We start from the raw sequence: 26,087 nt of genomic DNA, 5'->3' as shown, positions 1-26,087 counted from the left end.
GGATATATTATGCTATATCCTAGGCTAAATCCTTCCCTACGCTAGACTCCTCGATACACTAGATCCCTCCCTATGCTGGATCCATCCCTACGCTAGACCCCTCGATACACTAGATCCCTCCCTATGCTGGAGCCATCGATATGCTGGATGCCTCCATGCGCTAGATCCCCCTGTGCACTGGATCCCCCCATGTGCTAGATCCCTCTATTGTCTGGATCCCTCTATAGTCTGGATCCCTCCTTAGTCTAGATCTCTCCCAACACTAGAACCCTCAATACAAAGGATCCCCCCATTCACTGGATCCAATCCGTCTCCTACCCATTACCTTTGATGCTTGTGAGCTGACCATTTCCAACCCAGTGGGATTCCCCTTTTCTGTCTCCCTTCAAGATATTGTTTGGTAGGAAGGTACCCCTCCATACCATCCCACTCTAAGGATGCCACACTTCAGGCACAGCAATGGTACATCACGTATTGAAAATCATACTATCCCTGAAATACAGTATACCACCAAAGCCAACACACCATGTAGATTGACAATACACAGACAACATGTAATAGATATACAATATATAGCCAGGATAAGAGGTACTGACCTGTGACCCCTCCAGGTTAAATGTCTGCGCATTGTGACAGAGGAGCATCACATCCTTTTCCAGATCAGACACACTCCTGTATTTGTGGCACCGCACGCGCTCCTGGTGAAACAAACATTTACATTGTCATAATTGTCGTAATGGCAAGACATGAGGCGCAGAGCTAGGGAACATCCTTTTACTGTTCTTCATACAAGAAAACGAACAGAAAAACAACAAAAGGATAATTTTACCAAGAACTGAAGAGCAGCAGAACACAATGCTAACTACAAATAATGACCAACAAACTGAAAGTCTGTTATCTGCTTTTAGCTACATGCTATGTTATCTGCTGTTAGCTACCTGCTATATCTGCAGTTAGCTACCTGCTCACTGCTAACTGCTACCTGGGTCATGTCTCTCTCTGGTGCTGATCCTTCCCCTGGCCTGACACAGCTCCTGCAGTCTATGTCGCCCCCAGCACCAGTATCACTGGAAGGTGTACCACCGGTTCTGGCTCTCCCTGCCAGAAAAGTATGACAGTGCAGCAGCGAAGTGCCAGGGGTTCCTGTTACAGCTGGACCTTTACCTGTGCCACACCACCAAGATAGTCACTGAGAGGGATAAGGTTGCCGCTCTAATCACATGCTTAACAGGAAAGGCACTCGAGTGGGCAAATGCGGTCTAGACGGTGGGAGGTCCATTCTTGGACGACTACAGGGTATTGACACTCCTCCTTCGGTCTGTCTTGGACAATCCACCCATTAGCCGTGAGGGAGGTCAGCACATCATGAAGCTACAGCAAGTCAGCAGGACGGTGCCTTCTTCAGGATGGAACAAAAGGGCCCTGATCACTCACTTCAGGAGTGGGCTGCATCTCACCCTAAATCAACTACTGGAGATGGTGATACGCCTAGACAACCTCCTGTGGTCCTGAGGATGCCTACCCTCATGTAGCCTGCCTATACCTTCCCTGCCACCTGCTACACTGGTTCCCATGGAGCTAGGACTAATAGGTCTTCCCCATGCAGAGAGAGAAGAGGTGGGTCACATACCCCTGTTACACAATCTGCTCCTCCTGTTCTATTCCCTGACTATGCCACATTTCCTCATCCTGTGGCTCTGATAGATTCTGGGTCTGCAGTGAATTTCATAGATAGATCACTGGCCATATGCCTTAACATTCCCTTGGTTCCTTTCCAGACACCCCTTCCGGTCTGAGCCCTGGATAGCAGGCCCATACACAACGGACTAGTACAGGAGGACACTGTTCCCGTTGCCTTGTGCATTCTTGGTTCCCACAGTGAACAGCTTCCCCTGTATGTTCTAGACTCCCTATCCTTCCCAGTCATGCTAGGGCTCCCGTGGTGGTCCCATCATAACCCCTACATATCCTGGCCTGAGAGCAGACTGCTGGGTTGGTCGCAGGAGTGCCAGGGGAGATGTCTTCTGGTTCCCATGGGAGCAACCACGGTGGACAGCACCCTCTAGATGCCCTTCCCTGAGGAATACAAGGACCTCCAACTTGCCTTCTCAAAGACGCAGGCCACAAGTCTGCCCCCTCACTAGCCGTGGGATTGCACCAATCGATCTCTAGCCCATGACAGTGCTGCTGAAAGGACATGGGTACCTGCTCTCCTCTGCAGAGACAGAGACCATGGAGGCTTACATGAACGCAGCCCTGAAGCAGGGGTTCATTCGTCCCTCCACTTCACCTGCCTCCTCAAGTTTATTTTTCGTAAAAAAGAAAGACAGTGGTCTGCGCCCCTGTATTGATTACCATACTCTGAGTACCGCCACTGTTAGGTATAGCAATCCCTTACCACTCATTCCTACAGTGATTGAGCAATTACAGGGGGCGCACTTCTTCACGAAATTGGACCTTGGGTGTGCTTACAATCTGGTGCGTATCTGGGAGGGAGACAGAAGTGGAAAACAGCCTTCAGCACTAACAAGGGCATTACGAATACCTTGTGATGCCCTATGGCCTGATGAATGCCCCGTCAGATTTCCAGGCGGTGGTGAATGAAATCTTCTGGGACATGTTGGGTCACGGCGTGGAAGTATACATCGAGGCGTTTAGAAAGATAAAGACTCGGTTCACTACAGCACCAGTGTTAGCTCCTGACACCTCCCTGCCCTTCATAGTGGAGGTGGAGGTCTCTGAGGTTGTGGTAGGGGTGGTATTATCCCAGAGTTCAGAGCTCGGCCCCTGTGCCTACTATTCGAAGTTGCTGACTTCTGCAGAACACAAATACGATGTGTGCAACAGGGAGCTGCTAACCTTGAAGAAGGCTCTGAAGGCATGGAGGCACTGGCTGGAGGCACTGGCTGGAAGCAGCGAAAAATCCCTTTCTGGTCTGGAATGAACATCGGAACCTGGAATATGTCCGGGCAGCGAATAGACTCAACCCTCGTCGAGCCAGGTGAACGTGAGGGTGGATACCCTATCACGCCTATACAGCACAGAGGAGAGGCTCAGAGACGACATGTCCATCATTCTTTCCTCCATCATTGTGGTACCTGTGCTTTGGGATACCAAGATCCAGCAGGCTTCACAGGCAGAGATGCCACCTGCCCAGCTGAACGAACATATGTGCCAACAGTGGTACCATCTCATCTCATGGGCTCACACCAACCCATCCTCTGGGCATCCTGGCATATGCCGGAATATAACCTGCCTGTCGGAGAAATACTGATGGCCCAAGGGACGTAGGGTGTACGTTTGTTCCTGCTCCACCTGCGCTCAGAGTTAAATGCCTAGACACCTCCCTTTTGGGAAACTCCACCACCGGTTACACACCGACCATGGTCCCACCTCCCTCAAAGTGGTTTACAACAATACTGGTCGTTGTGGACCGGTTCTCAAAAGCTTGTTGCCTCCTTCCTCTGTCTGGTTTGGCCACGGCCCTGCAAACTGCGGAATCCCTGTTTCACCATATCTTCTGGCACTACGGAATCCCAAAGGACATTGTGTCTGACCGTGGGCCCCAGTTCACTTCCAGAGTATGGAAGGCTTTCATGGAATGCCTCAGGGTCGCGGTCAGTCTCACCTCTGGGTTCCATCCTTAGCGGGCCCCCCCTACATTGACGGTGGCTAGACGTAGTCTTTTATGATGTTCCGTGCTTTCCTCAGGCATCGTGTATGGCAGATGCCTTGCATGAAGGGGAGATGGAAGCCGATGATATGTTTGGCTGACTTCACCACCCCCGGAGGCCTTGCAATCAGCAGTGGAGCAGCTGCCGTACCAGGCAGTAATGCAGCCTGAGAGGATGCTGTCAGGGACTCCACTTCAGCTCCATTGATGTGTATGGGGGGCATGACCCCCACTCTGCTGGTTCCTGAAGTCCATGATCATCTCCTTTGTCTTGCAGACGTTGAGAGAGAGGTTGTTGTCCTGGCAGCATGTAGCCAGGTTCCTTACCTTCACTCTGTGTCTTGTTGTTGGATGAAACCCAGGATGGTGGTGTTGTCTGCAAACTTAAGGATGATGTTGGATCATGCATGAACAGGGAGAACAGGAGGGAACTGAGTCATTCAGACAGGTGAAGGAAGGTTTCTTCGGTACGGCGACAATGGTGGTCTGTTTGAAGCAGGTGGGGACTGCTGACTGATTCAGGGAGAGGTTGAATATAGAGGTGAATACCTCTGATAGCACCCCCTGAAGACACGGCCTGGAATGCCATCTGGCCCTGGTGACTTCTGAGGGTTCACTTTTAAAAGCTCTCCTCACGTCAGTCGTAGCTAAGGACAGAGTGCAGTCGTACTAGTCCTCAGCAGACCTCACAGTAGGAATGGTGTTGGTTGCCTCTTTTCTGTACTAAGCTACCTGCTATTCTATCTGTTGTTAGATACCTAATATTACCTAAGTTCAGATTTAAGTTCCTACAATATTCAAAATAAAAAGTGTGCTTTTATTAAAATTATGTATTTTGTTAGGTACCTTGATCTTCTTGAAGTCGACAGGTTTCCTAATCAGCTCGTAGTACTCAGGGAGTTCCTTTCTGGATGGAAGCTGGACAAACACCTCTGACAGCTGTCTGTTAGATCTGTTAACACAACAAGTACTGATCAGTCTGGCCTTGGTCAACTATTTGGACTGCATTGTAAAATTTTGTTACAGAGACAATTACATTAATTGGAAGCCATTGGCCCTCAGTCATGAAACCTTCTCAGAAAAGCTTGAAGAGAGATGTACATTCATCTCCAAGTGTGATTTATGGAACTGTTGCACGTCTTCAAAAGTGTAGAGCGTAGATGTCATCGAAATTTGATAAATCAGATAAAGCCATGGACGCGAGAATCCGCTGTACCTGCTCTTATTTAAATACGTAATTTCTGTGGGTGTGGCGATCTTCAACCAATGAATTGACAGCTTTCAGCATAAATTATAGCCTAAAACCGGTAATTAACCATTCATCATTTTCCATGAAAAAACCTTGCAGTCAATATTCTTTTGCGTCTCAGCCCAGAGCCTAGGTCCTTCAGAAGTGCAAACTCTGCCATTAGGGAGCTGCTCAACCCAGAACCATTGGTTTATTTATATTCTCTCATGTCAGTTTAAGACCTGTTAGCTAATCAAGATGCCAGCCACCGAAATTATTATAAACATTTATGATCTCAAAGTATGTCGATACTATAGGCATGAGTGACTTGAGAAAAGCAAGGAAAAGCTAGTTTATTTGTCTAGTGCATTACACACACATGAACAACAGAAATAAGAGATAAAAATACAGCATAAAGTGAAAGGAATAAATCATACATTAATGAGGTAGTGATACATTATTTTACATTGTGGTACGTTTGTATGTGCTATATTCCTTGTCATCTTATTTTGTATTACTGATTATCATTGATATAATTGTGGTTGTTGTTACTGAGGCTGGTATGATTGTTGTTTTTCGTGATCATGATGGTCTTATTGTGAATCAAGCATGATCTTATTTTTGGAGGCTGTTTCACACGGTCTCGGAACAGACGTGAGTTTGATCATAAGGATACTACAAAGATAATACTGATGAATGAGGGCCATTGTTCACAAGCAGAGGAACTTGGAATATTGGGAGTAGTGGTATTTTGCTATCTTTTGAATAAGAGTGAAGACAGCTAAAACTATCGCCCTATTTAAAATGAACTCAGAGTCAAGTCAAGTTTTGTGTTTAATTATTAATTCCAGTTAATTTTGAAAGATTACGTACACTAGACTGCCCCACTAACATTTGACCCTGCTTACATTTCAGTCTTACAAACAAATAAGCCATAAATAGGATTTACCCCTTGGTTCACCCAGGCCAGAGGGATACAGTAATAAATAAATGTTGTTTCAATGCAATACAGATTAGAATACTATTTAAAGTGAACAACTGTTTTACCGGAACAGCTCAGAGACTTTCCAAGTCACTCAATGTGATTGCATCTTCTACCACACACAAGCAGAAAGGTTAGGGTTTGATTAACCTTAAGCCTAACACTCCATTCAATTCTTAATTCATTTTGAAGGGTCTATTCTGAAAACGCAAACCTGGCATTTTTTTAAAACAAGCAGAGTAATATGTTTTAATTAAATAAAATATATTGACTTGTCTGATGTTTTAAAATGGAATAACCAACACTTGGTTAAAAGGCTGTTTCCCTGGATTTAAACCAACAGAAAATCTCCAACTGAACACCAATCTTCCTGAAGATAGTCAGAATTATAATCAGCCAGAGCAATAAAAATAACTAACAGAAAATAGGTAGATGTTCATGGAATAACAGGCCTTTACTATATAGGGATGCACAGACAGGAGAACTGGACAAAATGTTTCTAAACTTTTTAGCCAAATCCTCACTGTGGGACAGCTAACAACGCAATGCAGCTGAGCTGTCTCAATCCATACTGCACTGACCCAGGGAACAAAAGTTCTTTCTTCATTAAAACATGCTCATTGTGATAAATACTAGCTAGTTATCTAACTGAAAGTACACTGTATTTAGTGTTGTAGATTAGTTAGCTTCTTTTTTATATAATGGAGGGGGTGTCTCAGGCAAGACCGGATGTAATCAAATGACAGAAACACTGCACCTCTTGGAGACCTCTTTTCATCTTTTCAGTAATTCACTTCCAAAAGGCCAACTTAAAATGTTTGTTCTGCACTAAAGCCCGAGAGCAGGACAGGAAGTTAAGCCCTTAAATCCTGACACTTAGCCTGGCCATGTTGAATTACCCGTCTCTGTAGTTGATGACGGTGTCGATGATGGCATTCATTTGTTTGGTTAGTTTTGGGGGGTTGGGGGAAAGCTTCTCAGCAGGAGGGCGTCCACGCCTTTTCTTGGCTTTCTCTCCTGCCTCCTCCCTCCGTCCATCCTTGTCCCCTCGTCTCCTCCTCTTCCTTGACTTCTTCAGACGGATCTCTTCCTCCATCTCCTCCAGATTGCCATCCTCTACAGCCTGTAGGAGGTGTATCACATAGTAATTTACATTAAAAGTTGTCATATCATCTTGACCCCTGCTAGTCTCAGACATTGACCCCTGCTGGTCTCGGCCATTGACTCCTAATGGTCTTGGCAATTGACCCCTGCTGGTCTCGGCCATTGACCCCTGCTGGTCTCGGCCATTGACCCCTGCTGGTCTCGGCCATTGACCCCTGCTGGTCTCGGACATTGACCCCTGGCAGACTCCGGAACCTTCCAGGGGCAGTCAACTCGGCCAACCCACCCTTGAACTGCTGCCTCCCTTCAGGACCTGGTCAGGGAGGTATAATGTTGTTTCAGTACAGCAGGTTGGGGAAAAAGAGGATGGAAAAGCGGTGAAAGGAACCAGAGAAGATGCATCCAGAGTTGGAGAAAACAGCAGGACGACATTAAGCCATGCTGCCCTTTGTGTTGTACTACTGGGGTGCCAGACAACCATGGGAGGAAGGGCAACAGAGGCCTGTACCCGTTCCTTCCAGTAATTATGATGCCACCATAGACACCACACAGCCACACAGAGAGCGCTTTTCTCCCTTTCTACTTCCTACATCAATAATCAGCCCTCCAGGACCCTAAACTCCACCGACTCTGTGTTTGTTCCCTGTGGTTCTCCCAGTTATTACTTATCCAGTGAAATTCTAATAGTTTTAGATGACAGGAACTGAAAAAAGGCATTATTTTAAATTGGTACCAAAAGTAAAACCAGAACCAAAACCATAAAATGTCAAATGGTACCCATCCCATCTCCCCACCCCAACACCACAACACCTTCACACATTAACACTCAACGCCTACACACATCCCTACTCAACACTACAACACCTTCACACCCCCCTACTCAACACAACGACACCTTCACACATTAACACTGAACGCCTACACACATCCCTACTCAACACCACAACACCTTCACACCCCCCTACTCAACACAATGACACCTTCACACATTAACACTCAACACCTACACACATCCCTACTCAACACCACAACACATTCACACATTAACACTCAACACAACGACACCTTCACACATTAACACTCAACACCTTCACACATCCCTACTCAACACAACGACACTTTCACACATTAACACTCAACACCTTCACACATCCCTACTCAACACCACAACACCTTCACACACCCCTACTCAACACCACGACACCTTCACACATTAACACTCAATACCTTCACACATCCCTACTCAACACCACAACACCTTCACACATTAACACTCAACACCTTCACACATCCCTACTCACACATTAACACTTAACACCTACACACATCCCTACTCAACACCACAACACCTTCACACATTAACACTCAACACATACACACATCCCTACTCAACACCACAACACCTTCAAAAATCCCTACTCAACACCACACATTAAAACTCAATATCCCTATGAGTAGTGAATGTGTGTAGATTAATGGCAAACAATGCACATTTGATGTATTATAAAGTCTATAACACAACAGAATGTGGATGAAGTGAAGGGGTGTGAATACTTTTTGAAAGCCCTGTATATAACATATCATCGCCCACCCTGAGCCACTGTTTCTCTGTCAGGGCGTCGCTGTAGTCGATGTCGCCTCTCCTGCGGGAACCTCGGCCAAAGATCTTCTCCTCTTCTTCTTCACAGGTGAGCCGCTCCACCTCTGCGTCGTCCTTGACGATCCAAGATGGCAGCTCATCCTCCTCCATCAGACGGGGCTTCCTCTTGGGGTTCCTGGCATCCTCCCTTCGCCGCTCCAAGTCCATTCGCTGGGATGCAGAAAACACCACTGTGTTACTGAACTGTGTTACCCAACATCAGTATGGAGGTCCAACTCAGTATTCAACTAAAAAACTTCAAGATTAAATGCTAAGAAATCTAACTGATTCATAACCATTAAATCAAATATATTTATAAAGCCTTTTTACATCAGCAGTCACAGAGTGCTTTTACAAAACACCCTGCCTATAATTCATTAGTCACTGCAAAAACATGCAACATTTAGAATTAAAGGGAGCGCTGTGTGAGCAAACACCTGCAAGTCATATTACACCTAAACCTTTCTGGACTATGTCTAATAATGTATTTGAGTGAAAATAAAGCAATTCTCTCACCATGAAAAGCTCAAACTCCTCCTCATTACGAGCAATCATCTGATTCAGAGTCTCATCATCAGGGACCTCATCTTCCTCCTACATTGAACACAGACAGGCAGGACAAAGACAAAACAGGCAGACAGACAGACAGGACACAGACAAAACAGGCAGACAGACAGACAGACAGGACACAGACAACAGACAGGCAGGACACAAACAAAACAGACAGAAGGACAGACATGTAGGAGATGGACAGAACACCAACAGAACAGACAGGCAGATAAAAGACAGACAGAATACAGACAGGATAAACAGGCAGGAGACAGACAGAACAGACAGGAAGGGAGGAGACAGACAGAATAAAAACAGGATAGACAGGCAAGGCACAGACAGACAGGTAGGAGACAGACAGGATACATACAGGATAGCCAGGCAGGACACAGAATAGATAAACAGGCAGGAGACAGACAGAACAGACAGACAGGCAGGAGACAGACAGAACAGACAGACAGGCAGGAGACAGACAGAACAGTCAGATAGGCAGGAGACAGACGGGATACATACAGGATAGACAGGCAGGACACAGAACAGATAGACAGGCAGGAGACAGACAGAACAGACAGACAGGCAGGCAGGAGACAGACAGAACAGATAGACAGGCAGGAGACAGAGAGAACAGGCAGACAGGCAGGAGACAGACAGAACAGACAGGCAGGCAGGCAGGAGACAGACAGAACAGATAGACAGGCAGGAGACAGACAGAACAGGCAGACAGGCAGACAGGCAGGCAGGAGACAGACAGGACAGATAGACAGGCAGGAGACAGACAGAATAGACAGCAGGAGACAGACACAACAGACAGACAGGGAGGAGAAAGACAGGGTACATACAGGATAGACAGGCAGGACACAGAACAGATAGACAGGCAGGAGACAGACAGAACAGACAGACAGGCAAGAGACAGACAGAACAGACAGGGAGGGAGGAGAAAGACAGGGTACATACAGGATAGACAGGCAGGACACAGAACAGATAGACAGGCAGGAGACAGACAGAACAGACAGACAGGCAGGAGACAGACAGAACAGACAGACAGGCAGGAGACAGACAGAACAGGCCAATTAATGACATGAAAGAGTCCAGTCCGACATAATGGTTAGCCTTCATTAAGAGGGTTCTTGTTGTATTGCATTATGTTGTGTTTGGCATTTTATTATGTTGTAAAATGATCTATTTTACTGTATTGTGTTTTGTCATGTTTTGTAATGTGATGTATTTTATTGTATTGTGTTGCATTGTGTTGTGTTTTGTTGTTTTACATTGTGTTGCATTGCAATATATTGTGATTGGTCAATTTACTCAAAGCAAGGCATGGAACACCATTTCACACCTACACACCTGAAAAGTTATACAACTAGGACAAATAAACCCAACCTAAAAGAAGTAAATCCAGGGTTCAACGCTAACTTTTTTTCTCCCTGGTCCTGTCGGGCCAGATGCCCTGAAATGTACTGGCCCTGAAATGTACTGGCCCTGAAATCTACTGGCCCTGAAATCTACTGGCCCGGACTGATTTTTACTGGCCTGACCTGAATAAAACAAAACACAATACAATTGTATTGTACAGAAGAATTTTAAGTAAATATCATGTCATCAGAATATTGATGAATACCACATTTTTTTTTTTATGATGTGAGACATGAGCTGATACAAGCAATAGCTGTTTATCATCAGGGTTGTCAGCAGCCCTTTGGCCACATGCTGCAGGGGACTTAAGAGCAGGTTTTCGGTAGTTATCCGTTCCTTCGCCTTATTGGCTTTCGTCGGGAACGCACAACAGGTACGGCAGCACGAGTCCTTTGCCATGGTTGTTTTTGACCCACGTAAACCTCTTTCCCCGAAAACAAAAATAATCATGTTCGCTTTGCCTCATTGCCTCATTGCCTCATTGCCACATGCAAGAATGAGTGAACATTTAAGAAGAAGAGGGACAAGGATGATAAGCAAACGTTTCAATACAATACTACAAATTTAAATGGGGAAATTGAGCACTGGCCTTAACGTTCCAATGACTATCTTTGTTTACTGACCTGACATTAGCTCTTACTGGCCCTGGGCCAGCGGGCCATTGTTAATGTTGAACCCTGTTGTGGACCAATAGAAGCAGCCCATAACCTTTTGTGTTGGAACAATAGAATTAGCCTATATCCATTTTGTGTTGGACCAATAGAAGCTGATATCCAGTTGGAACAACATAATTAGCCTGTATGCTGATGTATTGGACCAATAGAAGTAGCCCATATCATGTTTGAACAATAGAAATAGCCTGTATGCTGTTGTATTGGTCCAATAAAAGAAGCCCATATCCTATTGAACTGCAAATTATGCTGAGCATTCTTAACTGGAATTAAATGTGCGTTGTAAATTGAGAGAACACCGAAAACAGTGACTTGACAAACATGCATCCAACAGGGCTTGACCATGACATTCACCAGGGCTTCACGATGACATTCACCAGGGCTTCACAATGATATTTGCTAGGGTTTAAAGCTGCCATTCACGAGGGCTTCACACAGCCATGCAGTAAGTAGCCAGTCAGCTGCTTGGGATATACGTTGGCTATACACTGTGGTCTAAGATCAGTTACCTTTCCTAGTCTTACGTCTCTTACCTTCACCCCAGTCCAAACATCTAAACTTTCCCCCATTCCTAACTAGGGTTGTCACGATATCAGATTTTTACTACACGACTATCGTGGCCAAAATAATTCACGATAATAATATTATCACAATATCTATAGAAAATGTGAAGAAAAAAATTATAATAATCAGTCAAATACAACTTTGTTTATTGTGCGTTTTGTTTCTTTTTTAGTAAATGAATTACACTCAAAATACGAGTGTAGGGAGGTGGAGACAGAGTCTGTAACCATAACTGTACAAAAAAATCAAAAATAAAGCTTACAAAAAGAACAATTACACTTAATGGACAGTGAAAAGGCAACTAGGTGAACAGATAAAAGATCCACAAGGCCTAACACCCAGAATGGTTTTGGGAAAAATACAACTAATTATCGACTACTGAATAGGTTCATGTGGGGCTAACAAGTTGATTTCAATGCCAGTGCTTAGGTCCAGACTTGTAGTTTAGGCCCTTGAAGATTTGTCTATAGGTGACATGAATAAGCTATCAAAAAACCCAGAGGAATTCTTTGAAAAATGCAGTGTCATTTTCGCCTATTGACTATGATATTATCATATAGGTATTATAAACATGACATCAATATTACATTTTTTAAATATCAAGGTTTTCATCAATACCGATTTATCATGACACCCCTATTCCTGACCTCTGACCTTAACCCCAGTCCAGATACCTAAACTATCTCCAATCCCTGACCTTAACCCCAGTCCAGATACCTAAACTATCTCCCATCCCTGACCTCTGACCTTAACCCCAGTCCAGATACCTAAACATTCCCCCATCCCTGACCTCTGACCTTAACCCCAGTCCAGATACCTAAACTATCCCCCATCCCTGACCTCTGACCTTAACCCCAGTCCAGATACCTAAACATTCCCCCATCCCTGACCTCTGACCTTAACCCCAGTCCAGATACCTAAACATTCCCCCATCCCTGACCTCTGACCTTAACCCCAGTCCAGATACCTAAACATTCCCCCATCCCTGAGCTCTGACTTTAACCCCAGTCCAGATATCTAAACTATCCCCCATCCCTGACCTCTAACCTTAACCCCAGTCCAGACATCTAAACTATCCCCCATTCCTAACCTCTAACCTTAACCCCAGTCCAGATACCTAAACTATCCCCCATCCCTGACCTCTGACCTTAACCCCAGTCCAGATACCTAAACATTCCCCCATCCCTGACCTCTGACCTTAACCCCAGCCCAGACATCTAAACTATCCCCCATCCCTGACCTCTAACCTTAACCCCAGTCCAGATATCTAAACTATCCCCCATCCCTGACCTCTGACCTTAACATCCAGTCCAAACATCTAAACATTCCCCCATCCCTGACCTCTGACCTTAACCCCAGTCCAGATATCTAAACGTTCCCCCAGACAAGGCCAATGTCCAGCCACCTAACCTTCTGGCCAGTCAGTCAGTCAACCAGACAGCCAGCCAACATTCTGGGCAGCCAGTCAGTCAAGCAGACAGCCAGCCAACCTTCTGGGCAGCCAGTCAGTCAACCTGCCAGCCAACCTTCTTAGCAGCCAGTCAGTCAACCTGACAGCCAGCCTATGTTTTGGGCAGCCAGTCAGTCAACCTGCCAGCCAAACCTCTGGGCAGCCAGTCAGTCAACCAGACAGCCAACCTTCCCGGCAGCCTTCCAGCTACCCAGACAGCTTTTCAGCCAGCCTTCTTACCAGCCCACCAGCCAAACCGTTTTTCAGCCCTTCAGCCAGCCAGTCAACAAGCCTTTCAGTCATTTAGCAATCTAGCCAGCCCGGCTGGAAGGCCAGCCAGTCGGCCTGCCATTCACTCAGTCAGGACAGTGCAATGACTCCAGTGACCACAGGCCTTCCAGACAGATGTTAAAGCTGTTTCAGGCTGCTGTTAAGGCCGGAAAACGTAGATGACAATATGATGATAATAACAGTTGTATTTACCATAGCCACCTGACCCCTCTCTTCTTCCTTCATTTAGAAGGAAAACACAAGAACACAGGAAACAGTGACATTATAGATGAAAGTCTGAGGTAGTGTTCATAGGAACCATTCTCAGGAAAACGTATTATACATTTCAGAACAATTTAAATGAATATAGTAACGTGTGGAATGTTATGCTTTGGAGCCTATTCTAAACCAACACACCTGGTTCATGTCATCTACGTTTTCATATTCAGTGAGTTTTATCATGGTGGGATGTTGGTGACAGAGTACATTACATGAACATGGAGCCAACATCTACATCTACATATCTATATGTAAGTGTGAACAACTTCAACATACCTGCAAGGCACTGCATTTAATCTTTATTCCCACGCCACCGTGACCAACCTCATTCTGTTCCTCTGTCTCCAGTATGGCCTGCAGGAATGCCCTCCTCTCGTGGCTTGAAGACTTCTGGTCAAACATGCCGGCCTGGATGACCTTTTGGTCAACGTTCAGTTTGTACTTTGCAGCCGCCAGGATCTTCTCCTCCACGCTGTTCACAGTGCACAGACGCAGAACACGCACTTCATTCTTCTGACCAATACGATGAGCCCTGTCCTGGGCCTGGAGGTCCTGGGTGCCAATTAGAAAAATTAGGTGAGATGGTGAGCCAATGAAAACAGAAAGGTGTATCGATTAGCCAATGAGAACAGACAGGTGAGACGGTCGGCCAATGAAAACAAATAGGAATGTTCAACCTGTGGTTACCTGGTGAGGGTTCCAGTCAGAGTCGAAGATGACCACAGTGTCAGCAGCCTGCAGGTTGAGGCCAAGTCCCCCTGCTCGTGTACTTAGCAGGAACACAAAGTACTGGGAACCTTTCTCATTGAACTTCTTTAGCAGCGCTGCGCGGTCTTCTGACTTGGTGGTCCCTACAACACATATCAAATACATACACAATCAGTGCTCTACAGAGACATGGGGAAAAGACCTGGGGTCGTATTCACAAAATATTTTATCTTACCACTAGGAGGACTCCTAAACAGCACTAAAAGTTCCTAGCAGAGATGTGGGGAAAAGACCTGTTCTACAGAGATGTGGGGAAAATAACCGTTCTGCAGAGACGTGGGGAGGAGACCTGTTCTATAGAGACGTGGGGAAAAGACCTGTTCTACAGAGACGTGGGGAAAAGAACTGTTCTAGAGACTTGGGGAAAAGAACCGTTCTACAGAGACGTGGGGAGAAGACCAACTTTTACTAAGGAAAAGGGAGAAGTCTTAAGTTAAGAGAAAGGGCAGGGTTGACCCCATTGCTATGGATGATTTCGTGTTCCACAAACAAGCTTACTTACTATGCCCACAGTGATTGGCTGATAGGGGAGGGGTCTCTGTCAGTGAATTCATCAAAGCAATTCTGTAGAAGGATGTGTCATTGTCATATTGAAATAAAGATATTAAAAGTGTCACTGATTAAACATGAAACCAAGAATGACATACTGACTAGACAAGATAAGTTCAGTTAATTGTCAGACTCTTTCATGTCTGGCAGCTCGTAAAGAAATGCACGTTCATCTTTTGCAATAATTTGTCCAATTATCAATCAATCAAATGTATTTATAAAGCCCTTTTTACAACAGCAGTTGTCACAAAGTGCTTTTACAGAAACACCCGGCCTTAAACCCCAAGGAGCAAACAACAGTAGTGTTGAATTTCAGTGGCTAGGAAAAACTCCCTAAGAAGGCCGAATTTTAGGAAGAAACCTAGAGAGGACCCAGGCCCAGAGGGGTGACCAGTCCTCTTCTGGCTGTGCCGGGTGAGATATTAAGAGTCCAGTTGGAATAATTAATAAATGCATGTGGGCTAAATCCAGAGTCTATTTAAATTTAGACTAGGTCAAAAGTATGACCAGATGGACAAGGACAGGGACAGCAACGGGCCCCCCAAACCAGGTACTCCGCAGGTGTGGACCAGGACCTCATGTCCTCCTAGAGATTAAAACAGGAGGAGACTGGGGAAATTCAGAAAATGCATTCCTCATGTCAACAACGATTTATAGTGGAGAAGGAGAACTTAGTGGGGAAGGAGAACTGACCCAATCCCCCAGCACAATAGTATAGCAGCGTAAGACCTTGGAACTGAGACTGGGGGTGTCCCAGCACCAACTACAGTGGCTGTTGGAGCTATGGTAGACCTCTGAAGGTGTGTTGTGGTATCTGACACCAAGACTTCAGCAGCAGATCCTTTGAGTCCTGTAAGTTGCAAGGTGGGGCCTCCATGGATCGGACCTGTTTGTCCTGCACATCCCACAGATGCTTGATTGGATTGAGATCTTGGGAATTTGGAGGCCAGGTCAACACCTTGAACTCGTTGTTATGTTCCTCAAACCATTCCTGAACAATTTGGCTTTGTGGCAGGGCGCATTATCCGGCTGAAAGAGGCCAATGCCATCAAGGAACACCGTTGCCATGAAAGGGTGCACATGGTCTGCAACAATTCTCAAGCAGGTGGTACGTGTCAAAGTAACTTCCACATGAATGGCAGGAACCAAGGTTTCCCAGCAGAACTTTGCCCAAAGCATCACACTGCCTCAGCCGACTTGCCTCCTTCCCACAGTGCATCCCAGTGGCATGTGCTCTCCAGGTAAGTGATGCACACGCACAGGGCCATTCACATGATGTAAAAGAAAATGTGATTCATCAGACCAGGCTACCTTCTTCCATTGCTCCGCCGTGGTCCAGTTCTGATGCTCATGTGCCAATTGTAGGTGCTTTTGGCAGTGGACAGGGGTCAGCATGGGCACATACGCAACAAACTACAATTCACTGTGTGTTCTGACACTTTTCTATCAGTTCCAGCATTCACTTTTTCAGTAATTTGAGCTATAGTAGCTCATCAGTTGGATCAGACCTCATGGGCCAGTCTTCACTCCCCACGTGCATCAGTGAACCTTGGCCAACCATGACACTGTTGCCGGTTCACTGCTTTTCCTTCCTTAGACCACTTCTGATAGGTACTGACCACTGCAGACAGGGAAAACCCCACAAGGGCTGCAGTTTTGGAGATGCTCTGACCCAGTCATCTAGCCATCACAACTTGGCCCTTGTCAAAGTCACTCAGATCCTTATGCTTGCGCATTTTTCCTGCTTCTAACACATCAACTTCGAGGACAGAATGTTCACTTACTGCCTAATATATCCCACCCACTGACAGGTGCCATGATAACAAGGCTATCAGTGTTATTCACTTCACCTGTCAGTAGTCATGTTATGGAAAACACCTGTTCTACAGAGACGTGGGGAAAAGAACCGTTCTACAGAGACGTGGGGAAAAGACCTGTTCTACAGAGACGTGGGGACAGGACATGTTCTACAGAGACGTGGGGAAAATAACTGTTCTACTGAGACTTGGGGAAAAGAACCGTTCTTCAGAGACGTGGGGAAAAGAACCGTTCTACAGAGACGTGGGGACAAGACCTGTTCTACAGAGATGTGGGGAAAAGAACTGTTCTACAGAGACGTGGGGAAAATACCATTTCTACAGATATTTGGGGAGTGGACCTTTTCTGTAGAGATGATCTGACAGGACCTATCTACAGAAATGTGGGGGGGTTCTTGAAAAATAAAGTAAAAAATACAGCAGACCATTCAATCTGTTTGGTTAATGTGACATCATTCTGGAGATACGGCGACCCCAGACCATGATCAGGGTTAACGGTCAGGTTGTGTACCATCAAGGCGGAGGTACAGGAAGTTTCGGTAGGAGAAGTAGTCCTCCATGATGGTCATGAGGGAGGTCATCTGGCAGAACAGCAGAACCCGGTGTTTTGTGCTGTGCAACTTGGGAAGGATCCGGTCCAGCAGCTCAAACTTCCCTGAAGCACGGTAGAGCTCATGTCTGGGAGAAGACACAGAATGACAAAATATTATGGCAAAGGTCTGATTGGAATTCACATGAACCCTTGTAATCTGTCTTTTGAAGTGTGTTTTATAGATGAAGGGACAGAATGTTCTTATCTCACCCACTGATGACTCCATTTGGGTAGCCTAAATGCTCAGCAAAGGACTCCTGTGAGAAACAAAAGACTCCTGTGAGAGACAGTGTAATACATGTTGGGAAGCAAAGGACTCCTGTGAGAGACAGTGTAATACATGTTGGGAAGCAAAGGACTCCTGTGAGAGAGTGTAATACATGTTGGGAAGTGTGATTACTATACAAGGTCAGTTGACATATACTGTGTGTAATCTTATGCCCTTCATTCGATTGCACGGTGACTGATACAGAGGCAAGACATCCTGCATTCTAAAATGCCAATGAGATGAAATTGACACCACCAACATATGGGCCAAATTCATTATTTTGAGTAAAACAAATAACACTTAAAGGGACACTGTGCAGAATCGTGCCTCTAAACAATAACACAACTTGTCTCCTCCTCGTCTTCCCTTCCCGAACGAGACCCGAATGGTATTAGCCAGTCCTGGGTAGTTTAGGATGGGAATGATAGTACTGAGAGTGCCTAAAGCAAGTATGAGGAGACTACAGATCGAATGGTATTAGCCAGTCCTGGGTAGTTTAGGATGGGAATGATAGTACTGAGAGTGCCTAAAGCAAGTATGAGGAGACTACAGATCGAATGGTATTAGCCAGTCCTGGGTAGATTAGGATGGGAATGATAGTACTGAGAGTACCTAAAGCAAGTATGAGGAGACTACAGATCGAATGGTATTAGCCAGTCCTGGGTAGTTTAGGATGGGAATGATAGTACTGAGAGTGCCTAAAGCAAGTATGAGGAGACTACAGATCGAATGGTATTAGCCAGTCCTGGGTAGTTTGGGATGGGAATGATAGTACTGAGAGTACCTAAAGCAAGTATGAGGAGACTACAGATCGAATGGTATTAGCCAGTCCTGGGTAGTTTAGGATGGGAAGGATAGTACTGAGAGTGCCTAAAGCAAGTATGAGGAGACTACAGATCGAATGGTATTAGCCAGTCCTGGGTAGTTTGGGATGGGAATGATAGTACTGAGAGTACCTAAAGCAAGTATGAGGAGACTACAGATCGAATGGTATTAGCCAGTCCTGGGTAGTTTGGGATGGGAATGATAGTACTGAGAGTGCCTAAAGCAAGTATGAGGAGACTACAGATCGAATGGTATTAGCCAGTCCTGGGTAGTTTGGGATGGGAATGATAGTACGTCAAGGGAAATTGATAGACGGATCGGCGAGACATTTTGAAATTTGGAATATCTTGTTATACAGTTTTTTTGGTTTTAAATATGATTTTAAACATTAACTTTAAACATTAACAGCAGAGGTCTACTGGTCATTTTACATGTATTTTGTCTAGTAGTACAGCAAAGATCTTGCATACTGCCCCTTTGAAGAGTTAAAAAATTACTCAGAAATAGGATGAAGAGACATTGAGTAGTGGGGATAGGATGGAGAAGACATTGAGTAGTGGGGATAGGATGGAGAAGACATTGAGTAGTGGGGATAGGATGGAGAAGACATTGAGTAGTGAGGATAGGATGGAGAAGACATTGAGTAGTGAGGATAGGATGGAGAAGACATTGAGTAGTGAGGATAGGATGGAGAAGACATTGAGTAGTGGGGATAGGAGGGAGAAGACATTGAGTAGTGAGGATAGGATGGAGAAGACATTGAGTAGTGGGGATAGGATGGAGAAGACATTGAGTAGTGAGGATAGGATGGAGAAAACATTGAGTAGTGGGGATAAGATGGAGAAGACATTGAGCAGTGGGGATAGGATGGAGAAGACATTGAGTAGTGGGGATAGGATGGAGAAGACATTGAGTAGTGAGGATAGGATGGAGAAGACATTGAGTAGTGAGGATAGGATGGAGAAAACATTGAGTAGTGGGGATAAGATGGAGAAGACATTGAGCAGTGGGGATAGGATGGAGAAGACATTGAGTAGTGGGGATAGGATGGAGAAGACAATATGTTTTCAGTGTGTTGGAAAATATATTCTTCCCCATTTGTTAGAGCAAAATGTGTTAGAATATGGACCCTACCTCAACGTGTTGGAACTTGTAACCTTCCTTAATGTGTTGGAACATGGTATCTACCCTAAAGTGTAGGAACCTGTAACCTACCTCAATGTGTTCACCCATATAACTTTCTCAATGTGTTGGAACTTGTAACCTTCCTTAATGTGATGGAACAGTGCCCCTACCTCAACGGGTTGGAACATATTACTTACCTAAATGTGTTGGAACATATAACTTACCTCAATGTGTTGGAACATATAACTTACCTCAATGTGTTGGAACATGTAGGGGTGGTTGCAAATCTTTTTCAGCTGCATGATAGTATTCATCAGAGTTTTCGCACCTCCTTTACCCTGATGAACAACAGAAAAAATGAAGGGCTGGGCTGGGTGGAGTTCAATACATAATAAATTGGTATTAACAGTCAAATCAGTGTGACGCTCTGGTTAGCCTGTAGAGCTGCCCTCTACCTTCTTGTCTTTCTCTGACCCATCAGTGAGGAGGATTCCTCTGCCCTGCATGTGGCGGTACAGAACCCTCTGAATGGCCGACATGTCACACTTGATCACATACTCCACCTACAAACACAATGTATGTGTGATTAGTATACAGTACATCAAGTATCATCCAGTATAAAGTAACAGTGGTTTAGTATGAGACCCTCCACCTTCTCTGGTAACTGGGACTCCACTTCTTTCTTGAGTCGACGCAAGAGGAAGGGGCGGAGCACCTTGTGGAGACGCCGGATAATCAGTATGGTCTCTTCCTCATTAAGGTCCACCTATGGACAGATCAGAATACTCCATTAAATGGAAAGGATTGTCAAGCTATTTCCTGGGAACTTGTATATGTTAGTAAACTGCGCTGAATATATGAGGAGGTAACCATGATCCAATCAGATTAGGTTAATTTCCAGGTTGATATATTTCCTGGTCGCTGATATTGGCACCCTCTGTAAATACAGTTAGGTCTGAAAATATTTGGACACTGACACAATTTTCATAATTTTGGCTTTGTACACCACCACAATGGATCTGAAATTAAACAACCGAGATGCAATTGAATTGCAAACTTTCAACTTTAATTCAAGGGGTTGAACAATTATATATAATATATCCCTATACACTTCAGAATTAATCTTCCTGCTTCTGTCTTTGTCACATCTTCAAGTGACCCATCACTAGTGACCCAGTGCCATTGGACCCCATGCATGCCCATGCCATCACACTGCCTCCACTGTGTTTTACAGATGATGTGGTATGCTTCAGATCAGCCATCCCAAGCCATTCTTTTTTCTTCCCATCATTCTGGTACAGGTTGATCTAAGTTTCATCTGTCCAATGTTGCTTTTGGGCAAATCTGGTCTTTCTATTCTTGAGGCTTATGAATGGTTTGCACCTTGTGGTGAACCCTCTGTATTTGCTCTTGTGAAGTCTTCTCTTTATGGTAGACTTGGATAATGATATGCCTACCTCCTAGAGAGTGTTCTTCACTTGGCTAGATGTTGTAAAGGGGTTTTTCTTTACCATGGAAAGGATCCTACGGTCATCCACCACTTTTGTCTTCCGTGGACTTCCAGGTCTTTTTGTGTTGCAGATCTCACCAGTGCATTATTTTTTTCTCAGAATGTACCAAACTGTTGATTTAGCCAGTCCTAATGTTCCTGCTATCTCGCTGATGGATTTTTGCTGGACCGCATTAGCGGAGTCATCCAAGAAGAGCGAATGTAACTGACTGACTAACTCTTATTAAATAGGGTAGTGGTTAGAGAAGCGGCCCTTTAAACGATAGGTCCTACGTTTGAATCTCGTCACAGTCAAAACAAATTATGCATTAGGGTTTGTTCTGGATAGACAAAAACTTTGCTCGCTACAACCTGCAGCAGTAAGATTTAAATAAAACTGTTTATGTTTATACAATATTGCGACCATTTCTGGTGTATTTCCTAAGTGGAAATGGGGATTTCTAACCGTTGAGCTATTTTCTTATAGACATTTACTGAATTGTGCAGCTCAACAACCTTTTGTTGCACATTATTACTATATTCTATGGTTTTCCGATAGCAATGGATGACTTTGGTAATTTGGCCTGTGTGTCACCTCATATACCCCAGTGAAACAGGATCAGTAAAATTTTACTTATAATAATTTCTAGGGTTTACAATAAGTGTAGCAAATATGTTTTGGAGAATAGTTTTTATATAATTTACTTCTTCATTTATTTATTTCAATACTTTTACCTAAATTAAGTATTTTGAATCAAAGATCAAGAGGATAAACATGTATGTGTCCCAGAGGCTAATAATTGGGTTGTACAACTTAAACATCATCAACAAGTTTGCATGAGGCTATTTTAATAATTTTTTCATGATATGACTGTTCAAAGAAAGAACAGCTGTTGCCTCTTGAAAAGAGACCTGTTGAAATGTCACAGTGGAGGGTAGGTGGAGCATACACAATTAAGGGACATGGTGTCACTATGACATGTTCAAGGGCTTTCTGCATGCACTGCAAGGTTTTTCCCACCATATTTCAATAGGACTGACATCTGGGCTTTGACTCGGCCAATCCATAACATTCCATTGCAACCCTATTTCAAAATTCCATAACCTTCCATTCCAATAGGACTAACATCTGGGCTTTGACTCTGCCATTCCATAGATGCCAAAAAACTTGGACTCATTTTTCCAGAGCACATTATTCCAGCAGTTTTGGTCTTCACCCAGTGGGTGTCTGGCAAAGGTCAGTCTTCATATTCTTTTTTGGGACCAGAGGCTTCTTCCTTCCTGACCTCCCATTTAGGCCAAGATTGTGCATTCACTTTCTGACAGTTGACTCATATATTTTGACACCGATTGTAGGGCCCAAAGATCACTGGATATTACCCTGTGGCTCTTAAAGACCTCTATGAGCATCTGTAGGTTAGCTCTTGGGCTGACTTTATGGGATGACCTATTCTATGTAAATTCCTTGTGGTATGGACTTCAATCCATTTGTAGAAGATGCAGTGACATTATGTACTTCAAACTTCTTGGAAATTGCTTTGTAACCCATTACATTTATTGGCAGTTGACTTGACCTTAGCTCTTCACTGGCATTTTTTCAATAGTTTTTTATTGGAGAGTTCACATTCATGTCGTGAATTGTGTTTACTCTGCACTAGTTTAACAACCACAACCTAAAAATGCATTAGTAGGCTGCACATCCGTTTGTGCAACGGATGTGAGGAAATGGGAATATCTCTTCTTGTGTCCCGCACCCCAGTCTCACTACAAAAACCCATCAAAAGACTCCTCCTTAAATAGGTATAGTCCTCAAAATCGGAGTAGTCCTGAGAATACCCAGAAAGTCTCTGACCTGGTGTCAATGGGGACACTTGAATTCCTTTACCCTGTATCACTCGACACGTCCACTAAATTAGTAATGAGTTCTAAACCCACAAAATGTCAGCTAGACTTGATTCCAATAAAACTACTTAAGAAGCTACTTCCTGTGCTAGGTCAGCCAATGTTGAACAAAATTAATTGCTCCCTTTTCTCCAGATGTGTACCAAACTCACTAAAAATATCAGAAATAGAGGCTCTTCTGAAAAAAATCTGGATCCAGATATATTAATCAATGATATGACAATATGAACCGTCCGTTCCTCTCAGAAATCTTATGCAAAATAAATTCTTTAAAAATTCTTACTAAATTTGTTTCCCAACAACTAAATGTCTTCCTGAAGACAAATAACATAACCCTAACCCTAACCCTAAGACAAATAACATTTACTCTGGTCCGTTTTCAGACCCCATTATAGCACTGAGACAGGACTTGTGAAGGTAACAAATGACCTTCTAATGGCCTCAGATGACCTTCTAATGTCCTGTTGCTTCTTGATCTGAGTGCTGCCATTGATCACTCCCTTCTCTTAGAGAGACTGGAAACCCATATTGGGCTACGTGGACATGTCCTAGCCTGGTTTAAATCTTATTAATCTGAAAGATATCAGTTTGTTAGTTTGGATGGCATATCCTCTGACAAGTCAAAGGTATGTTTTGGTGTTCCTCAAGGTTCGGTTTTGGGCCCATTATTGATTTCACTATATATGCTGCCTCTGGGTGATGTCATGCGGAATCAAAAATCCCCAAATTAGTGACTTTGGAAGGGATGTGTTCCAGATATTAGGAAGTGATATTAGGAATATGATGGAGAACTTCTTGCTTTTAAACACAGGAAAAACAGAAATGCCCATTTTAGGACGCAAGAAACAAAGAGTTTTGTTGGATCTCGCAGTGAACCTTGAGGGTTGTATGGTCGTATCCCAAAAAACTGGGATACGAGAAACCTCAGCCTTACCCTCGTCCCTGACCTCTCCTTTGATTAACATATAAAATATATCACAAGAGCTGCTTTTTGCCATCTTTGGAACATTGCAAAAATCTGACATTTTATATCAAAAACTGATGCAGAGAAACTAATCCCTGATTTTTTTACTTTTATAATATATTACCGCAATGCTCTTATCTCCGGTTACCCTGATAAATCAATAAATAAAATTAAATTACCACTAAAAATAGCTGCTAGAATCCTAACTAGAACTAAATGTTGAATGTTGACACATTACTCCAGTATTAGCCACTTTACACTGGCTGTCTGATAGGGCAGGAATACATGGACTTGCTCCTACTAGCCTTGCTGAAATGATCCAGTCATACATACCTACACATAACCTTAGATCGTAAGATGCAGGCCTTCTAATTGTACCTAGAATTTCTAAACAAACAGCCAGAGGCAGGGCCTTTTCTCATAGAGCTCCACTGATGTGGAATGATCTGCCAAATAAGGTTAGAAATGCAGACTTAGTGCAAACTTTCAAGAGTCTACTAAAGATTAATCTCTTCAGTATGGTTTATAATTAAGTGCAGTCAGGCCCAGGGGTGTGAAGGTGAATGGAAAGGCTTGATACTGTCCACCCTTGCTGTCTTTCCAGGTGGGCTCTCATCACCACTGGGATGCCCTCCCTCCAATGTAATTCAGGGGCGGAGTCACTGGTTTGTTGTTCTCTCCATTGTGTCCATTGGGGTGTACTCTACTGGCAATACTCATTTCAGGGTGGTTGCAGTTGGTGGTTGTCCCTTTGGTTGATGCTTGGCAATGGGGGTGGATTGACTTCCTGCCTGTTGGGCCCTGTCTGGGGCCTCCCCCAGATAGGGCCACAGTGTCACTGGACCCCCCTGTCTCAGCCCCAAGGTTATACGTTGCTATATTATTGTGCCGGGGGCGTAAGGTCAGTTCTCCTTCTCCACTATAAATCCTTATAAACCTAAGGAATACACTCTCAAAATGTTCCTTGTCCCCTGCTCCATTTAAACTTTGGAGGACATGAGGTCTTGGACCACACCATCCGAGTACCAGACTTGCAAGACTCGTTGCTGCCCCTGTCCAAAGTCCTACTGGTTGTGTTGCAGATCAAGACGATACCTGATGATTCCAGCTGCCACTCTGCTGACACCTCATCCCCCCTCCATCTGGTCATGCTTCTGACCTGGATTAGGTTTAACAGACTCTGGACTCTGGCTTGCCCACTTCAGGTTGGTGGAGAGTTCTTGCCTCAAGTGGAGGAGTTTAAGTATCTAGGGGTCTTGTTCACGAGTGTGGGAAGTTCACGAGTGAGGGAAGGATGGAACGGGAGATTGACAGATGGATCGGTGCAGCTTCTTCAGTAATGCGGTCGATGTATTGGTCTGTTGTGCTGAAGAAAGAGCTGAGCCTCAAGGCGAAGCTCTCGAATTACCGGTCAATCTACCTTCATACTCTCACCTATGGTCATGAGCTTTGGGTCATGACCGAAAGGACAAGATCCCGGATACAGGCGGCCGAAATGAGCTTTCTCCGCAGGGTGGCTGGGCGATCCCTTAGAGATAGGGTGAGAAGCTCGGTCACCCGGGAGGAGCTCAGAGTAGAGCCGCTGCTCCTCCACATCGAGAGGGGTCAGCTGAGGTGGCTTGGGCATCTGTTCCGGATGCCTCCTGGACGCCTTCCTGGGAAGGTGTTCCGGGCCCGTCCCACCGGGAGGAGACCCCGGGGAAGACCTAGGACACACTGGAGGGACTATGTCTCCCGGCTGGCCTTGGAACGCCTCGGTGTCCCCCCGGAAGAGCTAGAGGAAGTGTCTAGGGAGAGGGAAGTCTGGGCATCTCTGCTTAGACTGCTGCCCCCGCGACCCGGCCCCAGATAAGTGGAATAAGATGACTTGTACTGTTAAAACGTTCACCCGGAACAGCCAGAAGAGGACTGGTCAACCCTCTGAGCCTGGTTCCTCTCTAGGTTTCTTCCTAAATTTCGGCCC

General features: G+C 44.8%; 1 protein-coding gene across 5 annotated transcripts in view; it reads right to left on the bottom strand.

Moving 5' to 3' along the window:
- The window catches only part of smarca2 (SWI/SNF related, matrix associated, actin dependent regulator of chromatin, subfamily a, member 2), a 68,243-nt gene that overhangs the window by 6,457 nt on the left and 35,699 nt on the right, over nt 1-26,087 (bottom strand). For 2 of the 5 annotated variants that reach the window (XM_029124838.2, XM_029124841.2), the window contains 13 exons: nt 20,422-20,535; nt 20,225-20,332; nt 20,021-20,107; nt 17,762-17,808; nt 17,471-17,637; nt 14,513-14,676; nt 14,102-14,377; nt 13,760-13,786; nt 9,143-9,220; nt 8,579-8,797; nt 6,783-7,006; nt 4,520-4,625; nt 597-698 (listed from right to left, as the gene is read on the bottom strand). In XM_029124838.2, coding sequence (XP_028980671.1) covers nt 597-698; nt 4,520-4,625; nt 6,783-7,006; nt 8,579-8,797; nt 9,143-9,220; nt 13,760-13,786; nt 14,102-14,377; nt 14,513-14,676; nt 17,471-17,637; nt 17,762-17,808; nt 20,021-20,107; nt 20,225-20,332; nt 20,422-20,535 — 1,719 coding nt within the window. Of the gene's footprint in view, nt 1-596; nt 699-954; nt 1,165-4,519; nt 4,626-6,782; nt 7,007-8,578; nt 8,798-9,142; nt 9,221-13,759; nt 13,787-14,101; nt 14,378-14,512; nt 14,677-17,470; nt 17,638-17,761; nt 17,809-20,020; nt 20,108-20,224; nt 20,333-20,421; nt 20,536-26,087 lie in introns of those variants that run through there. The other 3 variants (XM_029124839.2, XM_020052629.3, XM_029124840.2) reach the window with 3 other exon arrangements.

The sequence above is a fragment of the Esox lucius genome, chromosome 13, assembly GCF_011004845.1.
Source record: "Esox lucius isolate fEsoLuc1 chromosome 13, fEsoLuc1.pri, whole genome shotgun sequence".
In the NCBI taxonomy this organism is placed as follows: domain Eukaryota; kingdom Metazoa; phylum Chordata; class Actinopteri; order Esociformes; family Esocidae; genus Esox; species Esox lucius.
This window is presented reverse-complemented; position numbering and strand designations above follow the sequence as displayed.